The 19,761-nt window shown below is 42.3% G+C and overlaps 1 protein-coding gene across 1 annotated transcript in view; it reads right to left on the bottom strand.

Annotated features, from left to right (window-relative positions):
• ADAMTS12 (ADAM metallopeptidase with thrombospondin type 1 motif 12) overlaps positions 1 to 19,761 on the bottom strand; it is a 392,745-nt gene that overhangs the window by 150,876 nt on the left and 222,108 nt on the right. The window contains exons 6-11 of the mRNA XM_027520036.1: positions 13,833 to 13,957; positions 10,753 to 10,902; positions 4,550 to 4,693; positions 3,811 to 3,955; positions 2,465 to 2,557; positions 144 to 289 (exon numbers count right to left, since the gene is read on the bottom strand). Of these exons, the coding sequence (XP_027375837.1) occupies positions 144 to 289; positions 2,465 to 2,557; positions 3,811 to 3,955; positions 4,550 to 4,693; positions 10,753 to 10,902; positions 13,833 to 13,957 (803 nt within the window). The remainder of the gene's footprint in view (positions 1 to 143; positions 290 to 2,464; positions 2,558 to 3,810; positions 3,956 to 4,549; positions 4,694 to 10,752; positions 10,903 to 13,832; positions 13,958 to 19,761) is intronic.

Genomic DNA, 19,761 nt, shown 5'->3' with positions numbered 1-19,761 from the left:
TATGAGTCTTCATTCTGGCTCTCTTTGTCTCTGGGAACCTACTTAGTTTCCTTGGAGAGTTTTGGGGTCACTGACATCACCCCATCCACAACTGGTCTCCCAGTGCTCAAGGAAGGAAGAAAAACATCTTTGACTTGACTTACTCAGGGTTGTTACAGAGCCTCTCTGCACTCTGGGCTCCAGCCCCACAGGTCCTAGAACAGTGGGACCAGGGTGACCAGCGGCCCCAGCCTCCAGGAATGCTCTCTGGTTTTTTGCCCACTGTGATACACTTGCCAGCCATACACCACTGAAAACGGAAGAGACAGGAGATGCATATGTCAGAAAGGTTCCATAACAAGCTGACTCAGGAACCCTCACAGCCTGAACCGAGTTCTTCCTGATCAAGCAGACTTCCTACAGTCACACATCAGATGTAGAACAAAGAGCATCTCATAAAAGAATTTCCCTTGAAAGTCTTGGGTTTTATAATCAGAGAATTTCAGGAATTAAAGGGAATGTTATGTGCCTAGTTGCAGAGAAAGGAGTATGACTCAAAGTGTAATTGGCAGACTTGCATGCCAGAATGTTAGCTTCCTTTATTAAGAAAATCTTGCTATGGAAAGTGTATCAGCTGAGTATGCTTAGTAACATAGCTGTTCAGTAATATAATTGATTTACTTTCTGATGCAAGCTTCTTATCTTGTTGAGAACCATAACAAACATTTTGTAGACTGGCACCATGATAGCACTCCTCTATAGCCTCTAAGGCAATGGCACCCCACTCCAGTACTCTTGCCTGGAAAATCCCTTGGATGGAGGAGCCTGGTGGGCTGCAGTCCATGGGGTTGCTAAGAGTCGGACACGACTGAGCGACTTCACTTTCACTTTTCACTTGCATGCACTGGAGAAGGAAATGGCAACCCACTCCAGTGTTCTTGCCTGGAGAATCCCAGGGATGGGGGAGCCTGGTGGGCTGCCGTCTATGGGGTTGCACAGAGTCGAACATGACTGAAGCAACTTAGCAGCATAGCCTCTATGGGAATTTAATGTTTGCAACAGATAACTCATCCCCTCTGTAAAAAATCTGCTTGTTGTTGAAAAACCCAAGTTTTTACAGAAGTTGAAGTTCTTTCTAATATCAAGAAAAATGTCTGCTCTTTTATAACTCTTTGCATTGTTTCCAGTTCTAGTATTTCAAGTGGCTCAGGAAAAACTCCACACTCTCCCTCTTCAAGTGACTCCCTCAACAACTATCAGTTTAGGAGGGTGAACATACAAAAAGGGAAACAAGAAATGTGAGCTGGTTGTTAGAAATGGCCACATTTCACAGAGGATCTGGGTGTGTTTCATCTGCTTGCCTCCTCTTCCTCATTATTTCTGATGACTGTGGATTTTGATTAAACTCTATGATCTTAATGATGAGTCAGGACCTACTCAAGCTACATGAAGACACCCACTAAACACATAAACCCTAGGCCCACACAAACCCAAACTGTGCTCTTGAACAGCATGTATTACTCTGTCTTCAGGTAGTCTGGACATCTAACATCTCTGAGTTCTTGGGTATGGGTAGGACTTTAAGAAATGCAGTCATGTCAGATGATGAACAGGCCTCCCAGGAGGCTCAGTGAGTAAAAAACTCATCTGCCACTGCAGGAGATGCAGGTTCGATCCCTGGGTCGGGAAGATCTCCTGGAGGAGGGCATAGCAACTCACTCCAGTATGCTTGCCTAGAGAATCCCATAGACAGAGGAGCCTGGAGGGCTACAGTCCGTGGGGTCACAAAGAGTCAGACACAGCTGAAGTAACTGAACACACACACATGCAGATGATGAGCAAGAAGATACCATATGGTCTGAAATCACATCCTTGGAATGAAGAAGCCACTGACTTGTCCTTCCCAGTGTTCAATACGAAAGTGAAAGTGTTAGTCACTCACTTGTATCTGAAGTTTTGCGACCCCATGGACTGTAGCCCGTCAAGCTCCTCTGTTCACAGTATTTCCCAGGCAAGAATACTGGAGTGGGCTGCCATTCCCTTCTTCAGGGGATCTTCCAGACCCAGGGATCAAACCCAGGTCTCCCACATTGCAGGCAGACTCTTTACCATCTGAGCCACCAGGGAAGCCCTCAATGTTCAATATGGAGCGGGAGAAAAGGTTAAAGTGAAGGTCGATGATAAGCTCAGCAGATGTTACTGATCACAAACTCCACAAAAGTTCATCAGGGAAAGGTGGGCTAGATGTTGTGTAATTGGAGTGTGGGTTGGGTCTCAGCCCTGTCTCCCTAATTACCTGTCCCAAGTGAAGGCTCAAGAGAATAGTGGAAGTGGAGTCCTTTCCTCTGGCAAGTCTGACTGTATGATGATCCGCATTCACCCAGAAACAGCTCCTCTCCAGGGCCTCCTCCCCAGCTCTGCCCAAGAACATAAGCCCCCTATCCCCACCTTCCTTCCTCAGCCTGGCACCCCACTGACACCTCACCTTCTTCTCACCACACTGAGTCCCATCTGCAGCAGCGTCCAACTTGGAGCGACAAAAGCCCTTCACCGAGCACCACAGTGTCTGGCAAACATTCTGGAAAACAAATATGAGGCTGAGCTTTTTTGTATTTTTCAAAACTTGCACAAAAGCATTTCTACAATGATGGTGTAATCTACACAGGTTCATCCACATATGCACAATAAATGCTACGGTTGTTACTGAATGAGACTGATGGAAAGTGATCACTCAAGAAACCTCAGTTTAAACTTAATCTGAACATTGTCATTACAAATAAACAGTTGGCTGTAAGCCATTCTAGGCCATATGGAAATGGGAGATAAAACACATTTGCCAAGAGTTAAATTTCTATTTGTGTGGCATAATATCCACTGTTCAATGCCCTCAGGAAGGGTTCTAACTGTTGCTTCTTGATCTGCATAAAGGTTTCTCAGGAGGCAGGTGAGAGGAGGAGGAGTCTAATATACCCATCCTTTTAAGAATTTTCCCCAGTTCATTGTGACCCACATAGTCAAAGGCTTTAGCATAGTCAATGAAGCAGAAGTAGGTGCTTTTCTGGAATTCTCTGCTTTTTCTATGATCAAATGAGTGTTGGCAATTTGATCTCTGGATCAAATAGTTCAAAGGTAATAGTAAGGAGAGGTAATGAGAGATGGAATCAGGAGAGCAGTAATAAGAATGAAGAGACAGGACAGAGCCACAGATTCAATCACAGGTTAAATACCAGGGCTTGACTTATCACTTAGATGTTGAAAATAGAGAAGAATGAATAAGGGATAAATCTTATTCCTACCTTGGCCTCTGGAGGTGCTCAGCAACCAGATAGGAAATTTAGGAAAGGAACCAACTTCAGGGATTAAGTTGGTTGCTATGGTGTCTGCAGGTGTGAATCACTGTGATTCTTGAAAAGCACTATAGCATTTTCTTAACCACCACCCAGTTGTAAAGGATACCAAGGAGGTGGGTCAAAGAATATGAATGATCTCAACTTCAATCCTTCTAGTTACAGACATCTTGCCATGAATAGAAAGTTTCCATTTCTGGATCTTTGAAAGTGCAAGTTTCTCATTAGCGTCTGACCCCTTGCGACCCCACAGACTATACAGTCCATGTAATTCTCCAGGCCAGAATATTGAAGTCGGTAGCCTTATCCTTCTCCAGGGGATCTTCCTAACCCAGGGATCGAACCCAGGTCTCCTACATTACAGGCAGATTCTTTACCAGCTAAGCCACAAGGATTTCCCAATATTTCCCTGGCCCTCCTTTAGTATGTTGCATCTCGAGCCCTGCACATACCCGCCAGAGGCACCTAGATACCCAACACTTACTTCTACTTCCTGGCAGAAGGTAGCATTGGGGCCATACTGCAGCTGGCATTGGTGGTGAACATCATAGATCACTCCAGGGGCAATGATGTTGGATTTCAAGCCTTTCTTTTGGGGGATGTCATCCAGACAGAACCCCCAGCCTCGGCTGAAAACAAGTGAATAGAAATGAGAGCAGTGGCTTACAATTTCCTTCTAAATGAAAGGTTTAGTTTTTCATTCAAGAAAACCTTCTATTTCTCTAGTGTTCTATGTCCTTTCAGACAACTTTATTCCTACTAGGTCCAAGGTAAGAGTTGTCTAAAAGTAAATGCAAATCACAGTCCCACACCGTTTGCTCAGATGTGATCTAAGAAATATTTACAAGCAGTGGTAAAATGAAAAAAAATTATATTACCCTCAGTGGGGTATGGTGACAACTTCTGACTTGTCCTAGTCATTCTTGCCAGTCCCCCAGGGACTCAAACTCACTCTTGGGTCATAAAGAGCCCCTTTCAGATGACAAAAAGCTGAAGGAGGGTGGGGGGAGACAGAGTGTTCACCTGGCTGAAGCTGGAGGCAGAACCCACCTGGATGTCAGAGTCAGAGAGCAGAAGCGAAGTTACCTGTTACAGTTACTGTTACCACCCTGACATGACCTATGAGAGGAACTGAGGCTTTCCCAGGTCTTGGGTAGAACTCAAAGTGACTTCCGGTGTTCAGAGCCCTGAGTGAGGCTATGCTGAGATGTGCGGTCACTTACTCCAGGAAGCGAGTGATATAGTCCTTGCTGCACTTGGACCATGTCAGCGGGGCGGGATTGTACTGCAGCTGGCGGGACATGATGTACAGGTGCCTGCCCAAGGGCTCACAGTCGTTTTCCTTCCCGTCATGCTGGATGCCGAAGCTGCAGGGAAGCACGGAACACAAGGATATTGAAGAGGCAGGCATGAAACAAGAGGAAAACCACAGTTCCTCCAAGGTGAAAATAACCCACAGTGAGCCACCTTTGTATAGAAGGCATCTGATTACAAAGTGGGACTTTGAAGTTGGAGGGGGCTAGCTAATTTTCAACTAGAAAGCACAGGAATCACGTTAGGCATAGTTTTGTTCCAAATACACAACCTTGGGAGCCGGGCGGCTAATCCAAAAACTTCTGTTTGGCAGAAAGCTAAAAGCTTCCAGTTTGGCTTTGGCTTTCTATGAGACTATAGTCAGGAGGGCAAATCTTGCCTCCAGCTGTATTCTTTCTCCTGCTGTAGCAACTGCAGCACAAAAGAACAAAACTTCCTTTTGCTTTTTCATCATAATTCACTTGAGAGCATGAATGGCAAAGCCTATGGGAGACTTCGTCAGAAGCTGCAAGCTTGGAATGGATGGATTTCTCTCCAGTATCATACAAGTCCTTCAATATATGGACATTAGGGAGCACGCACAATCTAGTGGGCTCCCCAGGTGGCACGAGCAGTGAAGAACCCATTTGCCAATGCAGAAAACGTCAACAGATGTGGGTTTGATCTCTGGGTTGGGAAGATCCCCTAGAGAAGGGAATGACAACCCACTCCAGTATTCTTGCCTACAGAATTCCTTGGACAGAGAAGACTGGTAGGCTACAGTCCAGGGGGTCGCAAAGAGTCGGACACAACTGAGTGACTAACACTTTTACTTTATCATTGTCTAGCTGGCTTATTTTCCTTTTTTAGATGAGAGTTTGAGATTTGTCAAAAGTCACAAGCTAGTTCGTGACAAAGCTGAGTGTTCTGCAGATCTCTGTGCTCCTAAATCAGAGTTCTTGTCAGTGTCTCATTCAGTCGGCTTCCTGACCTCCATTGCCAGGGGTAACCAGGTGAAGCAGCCTTGAAAGGCCCTAAAATGCTTATCTGACTCCCACGGCAAGGGGCTGCCTGGAAAAGAAGCTGACTGAGAAGTGTCTGTTTATAAGCCGAGACCTCAGGATCACTGCCAAGATGCTTTCTGAGTCTCCACAAGACCTGTCTCTGTTGGAATCTGCTTTTTGGAAACTTGCAACCTGGAGATCTTGGCTCAACTTTACAAATTTGAACAGAGGAAACTATGACCTTTTACTCTGCTGGTGAAATGCAATTCCTCTGACAGGAAAGCTCATATCTAACTTTAATAAAATCTCTGATCAACATTAGCAACTCTTGCAGAAAAAAGTCTTTGTGGGATTTAGAAATTTTCTTGTATTATTTTTAATGCATTAAGATGTTATTAACTTACTTACAGACTCTGATCACATTCCACATGAATACAAAATTCACAAAGGAGTCACAGAATTAATCTACCAAGCTCTTTAATCACTCTACCACAAAGAATTTAATTCAATGAAAGTTTTTTGTTTTGGGGTTTTTTTTCTGAGCAGGCCTTTCCCAGGCTGTTGAAAATCCAGTCCTACCCTATTCATTAAGTATTCCACACGTTCACCTGTTTAATAATTAGGAAAAATCTTAAACAAACATGGTTCTAAAAATCGCCATTAATAATGGCTTTTCTAGGATCAGCCTTTCCAATATGACAAGCCAGATGTCTGGATCTTATATACTTTGTTAGTCACTTAATCGTGTTCAACTCTTTGTGATTCCATGGAGGCATTTCCCAGGTAAGAATACTGGAGTGGGTTGCCATTTCCTTCTCCAGGGGATCTTCCTGACCCAGGGATCGAACCCAGGTCTTCTGCATTGCAGGCAGATCCTTTACCACTGAGCCACCAGGGAGGCCTATCCTATATACCGGGTGACTTCAAACCTACCCTCTAAATACATCAGCTCCCCAAAAGCTCATGTTGCTCCATCTAAAGTTCTTAGTTCACTAAGCACTCCCCTCTCCAGCTCTATCACTCCTGCTTCCATGCAACAAAAGAAAAGCAAAGCTGCTAAACAAAGGTTCCTCTGGACATGTCCACTCTCTCTATATATGAGGGGGGGTGCTAGAGTCATATGGGATCGGGGTCAGTGAAAAATGAGAGACAGGAAAAATACATGAGGTCAGAGGGACGAAAGGTGTTTCCAAGAAGCTACTTCCTAGCAAGTGGAATGAACCTCAAAAGCAGTTTGGAGTAAGAGTCTACTACAGGCTGAAACAACTCACTAGCTGCTGAATTAGCCTGCTTTACTACACTTTGGTTTTACAATTCCTGCTAGATGGGTTTATGAAAATTACAGACATGAAATAGCAAGCTAAGTCACTGCGTGAATCTTAGGGTATCACTTGGTCAGACATTTCTTGCTTTTTACTATTCATGTTATGGTGGAGTAGAACCAGCAGAGAACAAGAACCATGAAAGTATGAACGTGAGCTTTTCTGGCTCATTCAGGAAATACCAATTTGGCATATGCAACAAGGAAAGCTCTATAAGTGAAATAAATGGAATATCCCAATCCAGAAGAATGGGAAATACTGGATGGATGTGGTGTTGCAAGTGTTCATCTCTATCATGATATTTTCATTACTTCAAGGGAAAGGATGCTAGATCTCAGAGAGGTTTTTAAATTTCCTTCTGGAATTCCATCTTCATTTTGGTAATTCACCTATTAAGGGATGAGAGCTTAGGTATGGATGATGGATATAATCTAGGCTTCTCATAAATGGAACTTAAAATTTTTCTCAAAATAAAAATGCAATTATTTAGGCCAAAGCACCAGTTAATTAACTTCACTTTCTATTTTAAATCCTATGCAATCAGTGATGAAATAAACAAGTTTTCAAGATCAATGGAGTATCTTTTTTATTAAACTATAGTGACTATCTTAGAATAGTGGCTTATTATTCTTTTTCTTTTTCTGGCACCAGGCTGTTTCATTGATATGCCCAGTGTTTCTCAGTTTGGTCCACAGCTAGTTAGAACTTTATATCTAAAAGAGAACTGAATATTTCAGAAGCATCTTGTGCTATAAACAAATTTCTCAGGGTACTCCTAATGTCTTCTCTTCTTCAGTTTTGTGACTTACCGAAGTATTTTTTCTGTCACTCAAATTCAAACTTATATGTCTTTCTTCAACTTTGTCTTTCTTTCCTCTTCTTTTTTGTTTTCAGTCATGCCACTCGGCTTGCAGAATCTGAGTTCTCTGATTAGGGATCGAACCGAGCACCCAACGGTGGAAAAGCAGAGTCCTAACCACTGAACAACCAGGGAATTCCCCAATTTTGTCTTTCCTATCAGTGACCCTAAACTTTTTTGCCATTTAAAAAATAGTGCTTTATTTAGATCAACTGTACATGGCCCAATGCCCTCTTTTAAAATTTTAATTCATTATATTTACATATTAAATTTATATTATTATATCATTATAGATTCAGATGCAAGTTGTAAATAAATAAAACAAAGAGGTCCCATGTACCCTTTACCCACTTTAGCCTCATGGTAACATCTTGCAAAACTATAATATGATACCACAGCTAGGATGCTGATGCTGATATAGTCAAGACACAGAACATTTTCACCTGGTGGAATTCCTCATGTTGCACTTTGTAGCCAGATCTACTTTCCAGCCCTCCCCCATCCCCTTCTTAAGCTCTGGCAGCCACTAATATGTTCTCTATTTAGATAATTTTATTATTTCACTAATGCGATGTAAATGGAATCTTACAGTATATAACCTTTGGGGACTAGTTTTTTTAACTGAGCATAATTGTTCAAAGATTCATCAAGGTCACTGCATGTATCAATAATTGGTCCTTTTTCTTGCTGAGTAGTATTCCATGATCTGGATCCATCACAGTTTATTTAACCATTCACCACATTGAACTGAAACAACCCCTGGGTTGCTTCCAGTTTGGGGCTATTAAGATTAAGCTTCAATAAACTTTCATGTATAGGTTCTTTAAATATGAACATACATCTTCATTTCTTCTTGATAAATGCCCAGAGTACAACTGCTGGATCATAAGTAGTATCAGTTTACTTTTTAAAAACTGCCAAAATGAATTGAGGATAAAGGATCCATTCTTTGGACATAAGTGAGCATTTGAGAATGTCTTATCAAGCAAGTCTTCTCCACTTTTCTTCAACTTGGGCATACCATTGCTGAGAATGCCTTGAGCAATCATTTCTCAGTTTGATCCAGCTATATTGCTTGACACCGCTTGACTAGAGATGCTGCTGACAACAGTGACTTTATTCGAGGCCGCAAGGGACAGTCCTTCCATGTACCAGGACTGAGGGTGCCTATACATTTGCACATAAGAATAATTTTCACTTTGCCCAGTTATTATCAACATGCCAATAACTATGGCCTGGTCTTTTCAGTATTTTGTCCTCAATCTTATTTAATTAAAAGCAAGTCACTTACCCTCTCTGTATTTGAATTTTTGATAATTAAGGATACTACACTGTAGCACATTTATCTCCCAGGGCTTTTTGGTAAGGATCAAAGAAATCACAGTACCTAATCATATCTACTCATTTCAGATATAAGAAAATAAGCACAAAGAAGTGAAGGGAATTCTCTAAGGTAAACATATTGGCTGATGGAAAAGCCAGAATAACCACTCACATGTCCCAATTCCCAAGCCAATACTCTGGTTTAGTACTTTAGGTAAAAGTATTTTGAAAAGTTCCAATATTATATGAGAAAAATGGTGAGAAAGCCCAGACCAGAGAGTCCAGGCCTTAAATAATCTAGTCAGCAGGGCTCTTCCTAATGCCACCTCTTTTTCTGGCTGGACATTCAGAATATGCTCAGTATTTTGCTTTCTTTCAAGCTAGTGGCCACATAACAGGTAGGGGTGCGGTTGAGCCATTTATATGACTCCCCACTCTGAGCTTCCACCTTATATGATGTTCTCTCATTACTGGTTAATAAATACGTCAATATATTAAGTTACAAATAAGCTAAGATCTTTCCTCCTGAGAACCTCTGATACTTAGAGAATTCAGAATTCTCAACATTCCTTTACTAAAAATTTCTGAAACCTGCCTTCGATCAATTGATCTAATCAAATTTATACATTTTTGTGACAATTCGGACTTCCTGTTAACTGGTGTTTGTTTGATAGTCTTTCCCAGTTTAAAGCAGTTTTCCATTATTTCTTTTTTTCAGTGTCCTCCTTTAATACACATAAGTACAATGGTGCAAACAATAATATCTAATTCCTAATGTTGGGAGGAGGAAATGGCAACCCACTCCAGTGTTCTTGCCTGGAGAATCCCATGGACGGAGAAGCCTGGTAGGCTGCAGTCCGTGGGGTCGCACAGAGTCGGACACGACTGAAGCGACTTGGCAGCAGCAATGTTGTTGAGAGAAGTCAATGACACAATGTGAAATGTCTGGCATAAAGGAAGGGCAAAGAATGTTAAGGTTTGTGACTTTTTAGTGATATTAATAACATCACTATTTCATAAGAACTAAATAGGAATTGGAGAAGGCAATGGCAAGCCACTCCAGTACTCTTGCCTGGAAAATCCCATGGATGGAGGAGCCTGGTGGGCTGCAGTCCATGGGGTCGCTATGAGTTGGAAGCAACTGAGCGACTTCACTTTCACTTTTCACTTTCATGCAATGGAGAAGAAATGGCAATCCACTCCAGTGTTCTTGCCTGGAGAATCCCAGGGACGGCACACCCTGGTGGGCTGCTGTCTATGGGGTTGCACAGAGTCAGACATGACTAAAGCGACTTCGCAGCAGCAGCAGCAGCAAATAGGAATTACTACTCCTGAGTTAATCAATTAAGTTAAAACTGTCTCCTTGTTTCTGCTCACCTTGTTCTAACTCAGAGACTTGCAGTGGTCTCTATGATTCTGTGATGTTAATGGTACAAGGGGTCGGGCAGAGAAGACAGTGGAATATTGAACTTGTGTCTTTCCCCAATCCCCCCTCGCCACTTTACAGATGAGAAAGCAGAGATTTAGGAGGTAATTCTCAAGCCAAAACGCAACCTGACTCTCCTGACACCCTGATACTGATGCATGATCAGGAGGAGGAGATCTCAGTTTCCTTGGCCCTTTACCTGTGTCCGAGTTCATGGGCAACTGTGAAAGCCAAGGGGAGTCCAGAGTCTTCATTGATGTTACAACTCCGGTGAGGCTGGCACATTCCTGACAGGTGGGACAGCCCCAGAGTCTCACAGCGGTGATTGACACCTGCACAGAGGTCTTTTCTGAAAGCAAAGAACAGGGATGTGGAGGCGCCTCAAGACACATCTAGGAAAAAAACCCATCTGGCCATGAATTCACTTGCAATATGGTCTGTAAAGCATGATTAAAATTGTTTTTAAAAGTCCATATAAATCTTAGGGAGCGATTTTGAATTCACTAGGATTATTCTGATTTTACCACTTCATTATTGAATCTCATTCACACCCAAAGAAATATATGAAAATACAGCAAATGTTTTAATTGAGTTGCTTTTATTCTTAATATCAGGAAGCCAAATTATATTATTTGACACACAAGAGAAAGGATTTGATTGAAAATTGGAATTAATCGAACTTTTAAACAGGGAAAGGACAATCATCAGTGGTTGAGGTTTTTCAAACACGAAATGCCTTTTTGGCCTTTCCGAGGTATATGTTCAAAAGATATCTGAGAACTTTTGTTCATTCATGAAAAAGGCAACTGGTCCCATCAATCCATCTAGAGATCAAATTCATGGTCTCTCCGGTCCCACCACCCTAACAATACTGCATATGGAAGGGGATGGACATACAAAGAAAAACTCCTAGGATCTCATAGGATACAAGGAAGTTAGGCCCCTAAAAAAACTGTCCATTGAGTGTCTATTAAGTATCCAGCAATAAAGAGGATAAAAAGGGCTGGCAAAAGGATTGTAAAATATGGGTCTTACAGGTAAGGCGCATAAGCTCCCAATAAGGGATCAGCTTCACCTCCACTAAGCACTGGAGACAGAAAAAACATGCCTTGACATGAATCCACCAGCCCCATTTCACAAGGTGTGTTCACACCAAATCCACCTTGTACTGAAAGCTCCTCTATAGGGAACTCTGTTGAAGTGGATCTCAGTCTAGTCCTCCAGAGACCAGTTCAGCCCTCTCCTTCCCTCCCTTCCTGAGCCTACCTGCTCCTTCAGAGCAGAGATTCTCCACAGGGGGTGGTTTTGTTCCCCACACCCTCCTCAGGAACTTCTGGCAATGTCTGGAGACAGTTATGGCCATCACAACTTAGAGGAGGGTGCCACTGATATCTCATGGATGGAGGTCAGGGATTCTGTTAAATACACCCCAGTGCACAGGCCAGATCCTCACAGCAAAGAATTAGCCAACCCAAATTGTCAGTAGTGTTACTACTGAGAAATCCTGCTTCAGAACTTGAAATTCTCTCTATTGTCTAGGAGCTGGTTGAGGTTCATCAAAACTTGAAACCAGAACTCTGTTGTAAAGAAGAAAAATGATCATCATAAGAAGAAAAGGAGAACAGATCCTTTGCATTCTTACAGGGTGATAGTATGGCTACTGGGGTCAAGCTAACTGGATTTAAGTCCCTGCTATATCTGTTAAAAGCAGTAAGATTTGGGGCAGGTGACATAATTTATAAGACTCAGTTTCTCGATCTGTAAAATAGGAATGATAAATAGTAATGAACTATCAGGGTTGTTGTGGGGATTAAGTGGAATGATAATTGTTCTAACAGATATAGCACTGAACCTGGCCCATGTCAAATACCCCTCGAAAGCCAGCTATCATTAACTCACTCATTTATTCATGTGAAAGTGAGAGGTGAAACTATTCTGCTTTCAGAGAAAGAAGAGAGACACAGCTGAGACACAGCTGCCTGCTGGCCAATGCTGGTTCCATGATCCAGGGTTCTTTCCTAGAGCCAGGTCTTGCCTAGACTGGTCTTCTCGGGGCCACTTGCCTGGGTCCTCATGTTCTCTGGCTGCCTGCTGGCTTCCCAAAGCCCCTGTGCTTAGATTCTACACCCATACCAACCTATTCCCTAGGGAAGTTCCAATCAACACAGGTGTCACAAGCCCTGATGAACCTAATGTAATAGGTTTATGCCACAGACTTATTTTGGAACTTATTCGCAATCAGCCAAAAGAGTGATTCTGGGATTGAAGTTTCCGGTTAGGATAAGACAGATATTTGGATAGGGTGGGAGCTAATTATCATCCCTTGTAGATATCCAATGTACTCAGATCATCCTGTCAAAGGGACAGAGGACAAGCCAAGATGTTCAGGGGCAGACTGTCCTTCCCAGAGACAATAAACAGATACCCAGGGCCTTCCTGATCAAAAGGTTGGAGGGCCAGGCTGAAGGGCCTCTTCCACTCTACATCCCTGGATTCAGGATGTCTCTGAGTCTGCATAGGAGTACCCAGTGAAAACTTACTCTTCCCTCCTCATTAACAGCTTCATTTGTCTAGATTAAAATAGTATCTGTTATACAGTAGGTGCTCAAAAAATATCTATTGGATCAATGAGCACACATAGCCTTCCAAGAGCCTGGGTTGATTAGGTAAATTCACTAGGTTTTCACTGCTATGAGTCCTAGAAGTCCTGATGGTTCTTATTAGCACATAGGGTCTCTGTAGTCAGAACAAATAGTGTCTTCATGAGGGTAAAGGAGACAAAGGTGCAAGCAAATCACTCTGCCTGTTCAGGGAAGGCCCTTCTCCCCATATTCTATCTTTGACATCAGCCAGAGATGGAAGACTAATTTCTGTAGAAAGAGTTGCAGGTTTCAAAATTGGAGGAACTTTTTTTAAAAATAAAATTAAAGGATAAGAAATTCCACGGTGAAGAGTTACAGGAGACTTTAATGAGGATCTGCAAACAAGCTTACTGATTGTTTACAGAGCTGCACTGAGAAGCCAGTTTTAATGATGAAATCATCTCTGGGATAGGAACAAGCAGATGCAGTTGATTAACACAGAGAGCTGTGCACATTTAACAAGTTTACTAACTCCTCCCTTACTGGGATGGGAGTCAGGAGGTATCTAGTTCACAGAAACTCCCTTTTAAATGACCAAGAACAACAGAGAATAGAAGAATCTCATGAGTTTGAATACCTGGCAACCTTTTCACTTGCCAATCCCCCACCCGTCTTACCATCCCTGGCTCTGGGGTACCTGGTGAGAAGGACGGCCACATCATGATGGGCAGGGTTGAGGTCACTCTTGGGATTGATGCTCTTCTGCCACTTGCAGAAGCTGGACAGTGTCTTCTCTGCATGGTGAACTATTTTCAATCCTTGCTGGAGAAAGAAGAGGGAGAAATTGGCACGGGTGAGATTTCTGTGGTCAGGGTCCATCACATTAGGCCCCAAAAGCAGCCAAGTGAAATGACCTTTGGGTAGGTGCTCCCCAGACATTTGGCAAGAGTCTGGGGAGGCCAACATACTCCTCGGGGCCACTCTTCTGCTCTAAACACTATTGTTTCCATGACTTCCACTAAAAGAACATAAAGAGAGAACTGTAGGACAGAAATGATCACTGGGACAAGTAGGCCTTGAAGGAAAACTAAAAATATATTAGCAAAGACCAACATCTGTTTGATGTTCTATTTCTAGTAGTTCTTTGTTTCCAAAGTCAATATGATGCCAAAGAGGTATTTTCATTTCTAATTGCAAAGAGTTGGACACGACTGAGTGACTGAACTGAACTGAATACAAAATGAATAGATTTTCAACAAAAAGCTCCTTCATTTCATGATGTATCCTGCAAGGATGAATGGAACATTTCCTTGTCCGTAGTCTCCATCTTGGTTTGACATCCATGGATGAAGGTCAGAAGGTGACACAATCTCTCCAGGCTTTTAACCATTTAGGATCATTGACTGTCTGACAACAATTAGGATGCTGGAGTAGATGGCCCACCCCACAACGTCAAGGGCTCCTGAGTCGTATCTAGCTGGCCCACAGTTACTATTGAAGATGGGAGGAGAGGGCTGGTTCCAAATTAACTGGATGAACACTTGTCAAATGAAGAAGAAAAAAGATAATCAGCCCTAGAGGGACTCCAGCTTAATTTGAATTTTTAAAGGAGAAATTCCTTTCCCCCACCTCATTTCTATGGAGTCTCTATATAGCCATCTCTTGTACAGGGTGGAGTCTACAGGGAGAATGATGACCTACATTGGCCTACTCTAATCTGAGTCTATTACTCTGGGCTCAGCCCAAGAACCTCAGGTTGTCTCTACATCAAACTATGAGCCTTTTTCTCTGTATTCTGTATTTTGATGAGACCCACATTCAAATTCAACAGGGCCTGAGAGACTCTGGTTGCCTGTTAGAAGCACTCCAAGGTCCCCCCATCTATGCTGATTGACTACCATAAATCACCTTCCCCTGATGAGAACACAGAAAGGTGGCTCATTGCTCATGTAAACTCACTGAACTCCTAGAGTAAAGAAGTTAAAGAGAAGAAACAGACTTCATGATTTAATAATCCTCATCATTAGCATCTATTAAAGGAGCTATGGTGAAGGAGGAGAGGTTCTTGGGGGCTAGTTGGGCATGGGGCGTCAGTCTCCTAGTCAAACTGAAGGTAGAGCAAGAACCCTTCTGGAAGAAACCTACCATAAAAAACTGGCCTGGTGGCATGAACTACAAATAGAAAGGAGGAAAAAAGGAAGTGAAGGTGGAGGGAAGAAGGAAGGGAAAGGAGGAAAGGAAGAAAGGGAAGAAGGAAACATTTATTGATCTTTATTTATATGCCAGATAGTTGTAGATAAATTCTCTTTTTAATTTAATTGCACCCTCTTAGTATTATTTATAGGCTTTCCTGGTAAGCTTAGCTGGTAAAGAATCCTCCTACAATGCATGAGACGCCAGTTTGATTCCTGAGTCAGGAAGATCCACTGGAGAAGGGATAGGCTACCCACTCCAGTATTCTTGGGCTTCCCTGGTGGCTCTTTGCTGGTGGCAGCATTATTTATAAAGAAAGTATTGCTATTTCCATTTTATAATAAGAGAAAATTAAACCTCAGAGAAGTAAAGAACTAGCAAAAGTTCGCCCAGGTCAGTTACTGAATCAAAGACTATGAGGACGAAGGCTCCTAGATGGAGCTGTGGTTCTGTTAATAACTGGTGACCAGCCTCGTAAGAACGATGCCTTACTCCCTCTCCTTCAGACAGGAAGGCAAGCTATAAAACCATCGACTATCACCAGATTGCTTTGAGGTTTGTTTTAAACTCACATCTGCTTGTTTGTTTGGGGGAGAGGAAGGATGTGAAAGACATACTCATTAATTAAAAAATAATGCCATTTTGCATCATTCCAAAGAAAATGAAACTGGCATAAATCTAATAAAATATGTACAGGATCTGTATCCAGAATATTACAAACTTTTGAGGGATGGCATGAGCCTTGATCTAAACTTCACACCTTACACAAAAATTTTCTCAAGGTGGACCACAGACCGATATATAAAATTAAAAAAAAAATTATAAAACTTAAAAAAAATCAGGGGAAAATCTTGGGTCCCCAAGACTAGGAAAAAAGTTTAGAGACTGGATACTGATAAGGTAATTCAGAAAAGGAAAAATTGAAAAACTGAATCTCATCAAAATGAAAAACTTTTGTTCTGGAAGAAACCTTGTGAAGAGAATGAACAGAAGAGCTCCAGAGTGAGAGAAAGTATTTGTAAGCCAGATAGCTGTCAAGGTCTTGTCTCTAGAAAATCTAAAGATCTGTCAAATCTCAACAATGAAAGAACAACTAGAAAACAGGCAAAAGACATGAAGAGACGTGTCACTGAAGGGGATATACAGATGGCAAGTAAGCACAATAAAAAGATGTTCAACCTTATTAACCATCAGAGAATTGCAAATGAAAACCATAATAAGATGGTGTTGTTGTTTAGTCACTCAGTTGTGTCTGATTCTTTGCAATCCCATGAACTATAGCCCACCAGCCTCCTCTGTCCATGGGATTTTCCTGGCAAGAATACTGGGGTCGATTGCCATTTCCTCCTTTAGGGGATCTTCCTGACCTAGGGATCGAATCTGCATCTCCTGCACTGGTAAGTGGATTGTTTACCACTGAGCCACCAGGGAAGCCCCTTTCACCCCATGTGAGGTTTCCTCCAACTTCTCTGTTCTTCTAATTCAAGGAGAATCATAATTTTCTGAATTAATCAAAGCTTTCTGAAAACTTTTGCTTTCAATTTGCCTTAGCAGCAAAATACCTCTATTGTAAAAGTATCATTAAAAAAAAATGGCTCTTGTTAAAAAAAAAAAAAAAAGAAAGCTTAAGTTTTGAGTATCTTTTCAAATGACTGTGGGTGTAATCATAACATGGTAGTTTTTAGTGATCAACCCATCTTCTTTAACATAATGGAAACATGCCTTTGGAATTTTCACCATAGACAAAAGAAACAAAGGAAATTGTGGACGATTTTGAAAGTGAAAAAAAAATCTTAGAACATATCCTTTTACCAGGTTCTGCAGGAAAACTAGTATTTTAAGAAATCCTTTTCATTTTGCTTTGTATTTAAGGTAAAATTAGGTACCTAAACGGGTCACTAAGCCCTGGGAACATGACAGAGGAAAATCTGTAAGGCATAATGAGACATTCAGTTCAGTTCAGTCGCTCAGTCGTGTCCGACTCTTTGCGACCCCATGAATCGCAGCACGCCAGGCCTCCTTGTCCATCACCAACTCCCGGAGTTCACTCAGACTCACGTTCTTCGAGTCAGTGATGCCATCCAGCCATCTCACCCTCTATCGTCCCCTTCTCCTCCTGCCCCTAATCCCTCCCAGCATCAGAGACTTTTCCAATGAGTCAACTCTTCGCATGAGGTGGCCAAAGTACTGGAGTTTCAGCTTTAGCATCATTCCTTCCAAAGAAATCCCAGGACTGATCTCCTTCAGAATGGACTGGTTGGATCTCTTTGCAGTCCAAGGGACTCTCAAGAGTCTTCTCCAACACCACAGTTCAAAAGCATCAATCCTTCAGTGCTCAGCTTTCTTCACAGTCCAACTCTCACATCCATACATGACTACTGGAAAAACCATAGCCTTGACTAGACGGTACTATATGCCTATCAGAGTGACTAACATTTTTAAAGTGACAGCACCCAAACAATGGTAAGGATGTGATAAAATTGGGTCACTTACATGGCTGGTGAGAATGTAAAATGTACAGCCACTATGGAAAACAGTTTGAAGTTTCTTAAAAAAACTAAACCTGCAACCATCATATGAGCCAGCAACTGCATTCCTGGACATTTGTCCCAGAGAAATGAAGACTTACACTCACACAAAAGCCTGCAGTGGAATGTTTACAGCAGCTTCGTGCACGGTAGCAGAAGACTGGAAAGAACCCAAATGTCCCTCAATGAGTGAATGGTTAAATAAACTGTCATGTACCATGGAATGCTACTTAGGACTAAAAAGGGACAAACTTTCCATACACACAACTTGGATGGATCTCAAGGGAATTATGACCAATGAAAAAAATCCAGTCTCAAGAGGTTACATGAAAAAAAAAAGATCTCAAGAGCTTACATAGTGTACGATTCCATTTATATAACATTCTTGAAATGACAGAATTAGAGAGATGTAGAACAGATTAGTGCTTTCCAGGATTTAGGTCAGTAGGCAGAAGGGAGGTATCAAAGGGTAGCATCTTTGTAATGAACTGTTCTGCGCTGCGGCAAAGGTTCCAGAAATCTACACATATTAAAACTGCATAGAACTGAATGTAAACAGACAAAATCAATGTGCATGCTCAATCACAGTCATGTCTGACTGTGCGATCCCATGGATTGTAACCTGGGGGGCTCCTCTGTCCATGGGATTCTCCAGGCAAGAATACTGGAGTAGACTGCCATTCCCTAGGGGATCTTCCCAACCCATGGATGGAACCCAGGTCTCTTATGTCTGCTACAGTGGCAGGCAGGTTCTTTACCACTAGGGTCATCTAAGTGCTTGTAAAACTGGTGAAATCTGAATGAGAGAGGTAGTTTGTATGAATATCGATTTATTGGTTCTGATCTTGCACCAAATGTACAAGATCTTATACAAGATGTTACCCTTAGGGGAAACTGGGTAAAGGGTATAAGGGATTTCATTGCAATATTTCTTACAACTATATTTGAATCTACAATTATCTCAAGAAAGTTTTAACATCTTAAAAGTAACAACTGGCCCCAACCAAGACTAGAGGGTTGCAATAGATCCCATGAGCTGCAGCACACCAGGCCTCCCTGTCCAACACCAACTCCCAGAGTCCACCCAAACTCGTGTCCATTGAGTCGGTGATGTCATCCAACCATCTCATCCTCTGTCGTCCCCTTCTCCTCCTGCCCTCAATCTTTCCCAGCATCAGGGTCATTTCAAATGAGTCAGCTCTTCACATTGGACTCATCATTTTGTAAGAACTTACACACCAGTCTACATGTGTGTCTGTTTAAGGAAAAGCGAATGTCTACAAATATCCACTCTCCCTGGATACTGAGCCAAATTCAAGTGTGAGCAAGAACCGGGAGAAACAGTCATCTTCCAGACCCTGCTGCACAGACTCTGTCTCCAGTTTTCCCAGCATTGCTATGAGTCCATTTCCTTGAAGGGCCTTCGGAATTATAAATCCAGTCCTCTCATTTAAACAATGAGGAGATCCAGGTCTTAGAGGGGAGGACTTCAGCCAAGTCAGAGCTGGTTTTGGCAGAGCAAGGTTGGAATGCCAGTTTTGCAGCTACTAGTCCAGGACTGGTGGTTTTCAAACAACTGAAGTTGTTCAGTTTCTCAGTTGTGTCTTTACTCTTTGGGATACCAGGGACTGCAGCACACCAGGCTTTCCTGTCCTTCACCATCTCCCAGAGTTTGCTCAAACTCATGTCCATCGAGTCAGTGATGCTATCCAACCATCTCATCTCTGTCGTCCCCTTTTCCTCCTGCCCTCAAATCTTTGCCAGCCTCATGGTCTCTTCAAATGAGTTGGAAGACACTTCTCTAAATATTTTGCTTTGAGTAATTGGAAAGATTTAGCAATTCAAATATTGATGGTTATTGTTTATTTATCTCCCCCACCTCACACTCCCACCACCAGGGGAGAC

The sequence above is a fragment of the Bos indicus x Bos taurus genome, chromosome 20 (assembly GCF_003369695.1).
Source record: "Bos indicus x Bos taurus breed Angus x Brahman F1 hybrid chromosome 20, Bos_hybrid_MaternalHap_v2.0, whole genome shotgun sequence".
Taxonomy (NCBI): domain Eukaryota; kingdom Metazoa; phylum Chordata; class Mammalia; order Artiodactyla; family Bovidae; genus Bos; species Bos indicus x Bos taurus.
This window is presented reverse-complemented; position numbering and strand designations above follow the sequence as displayed.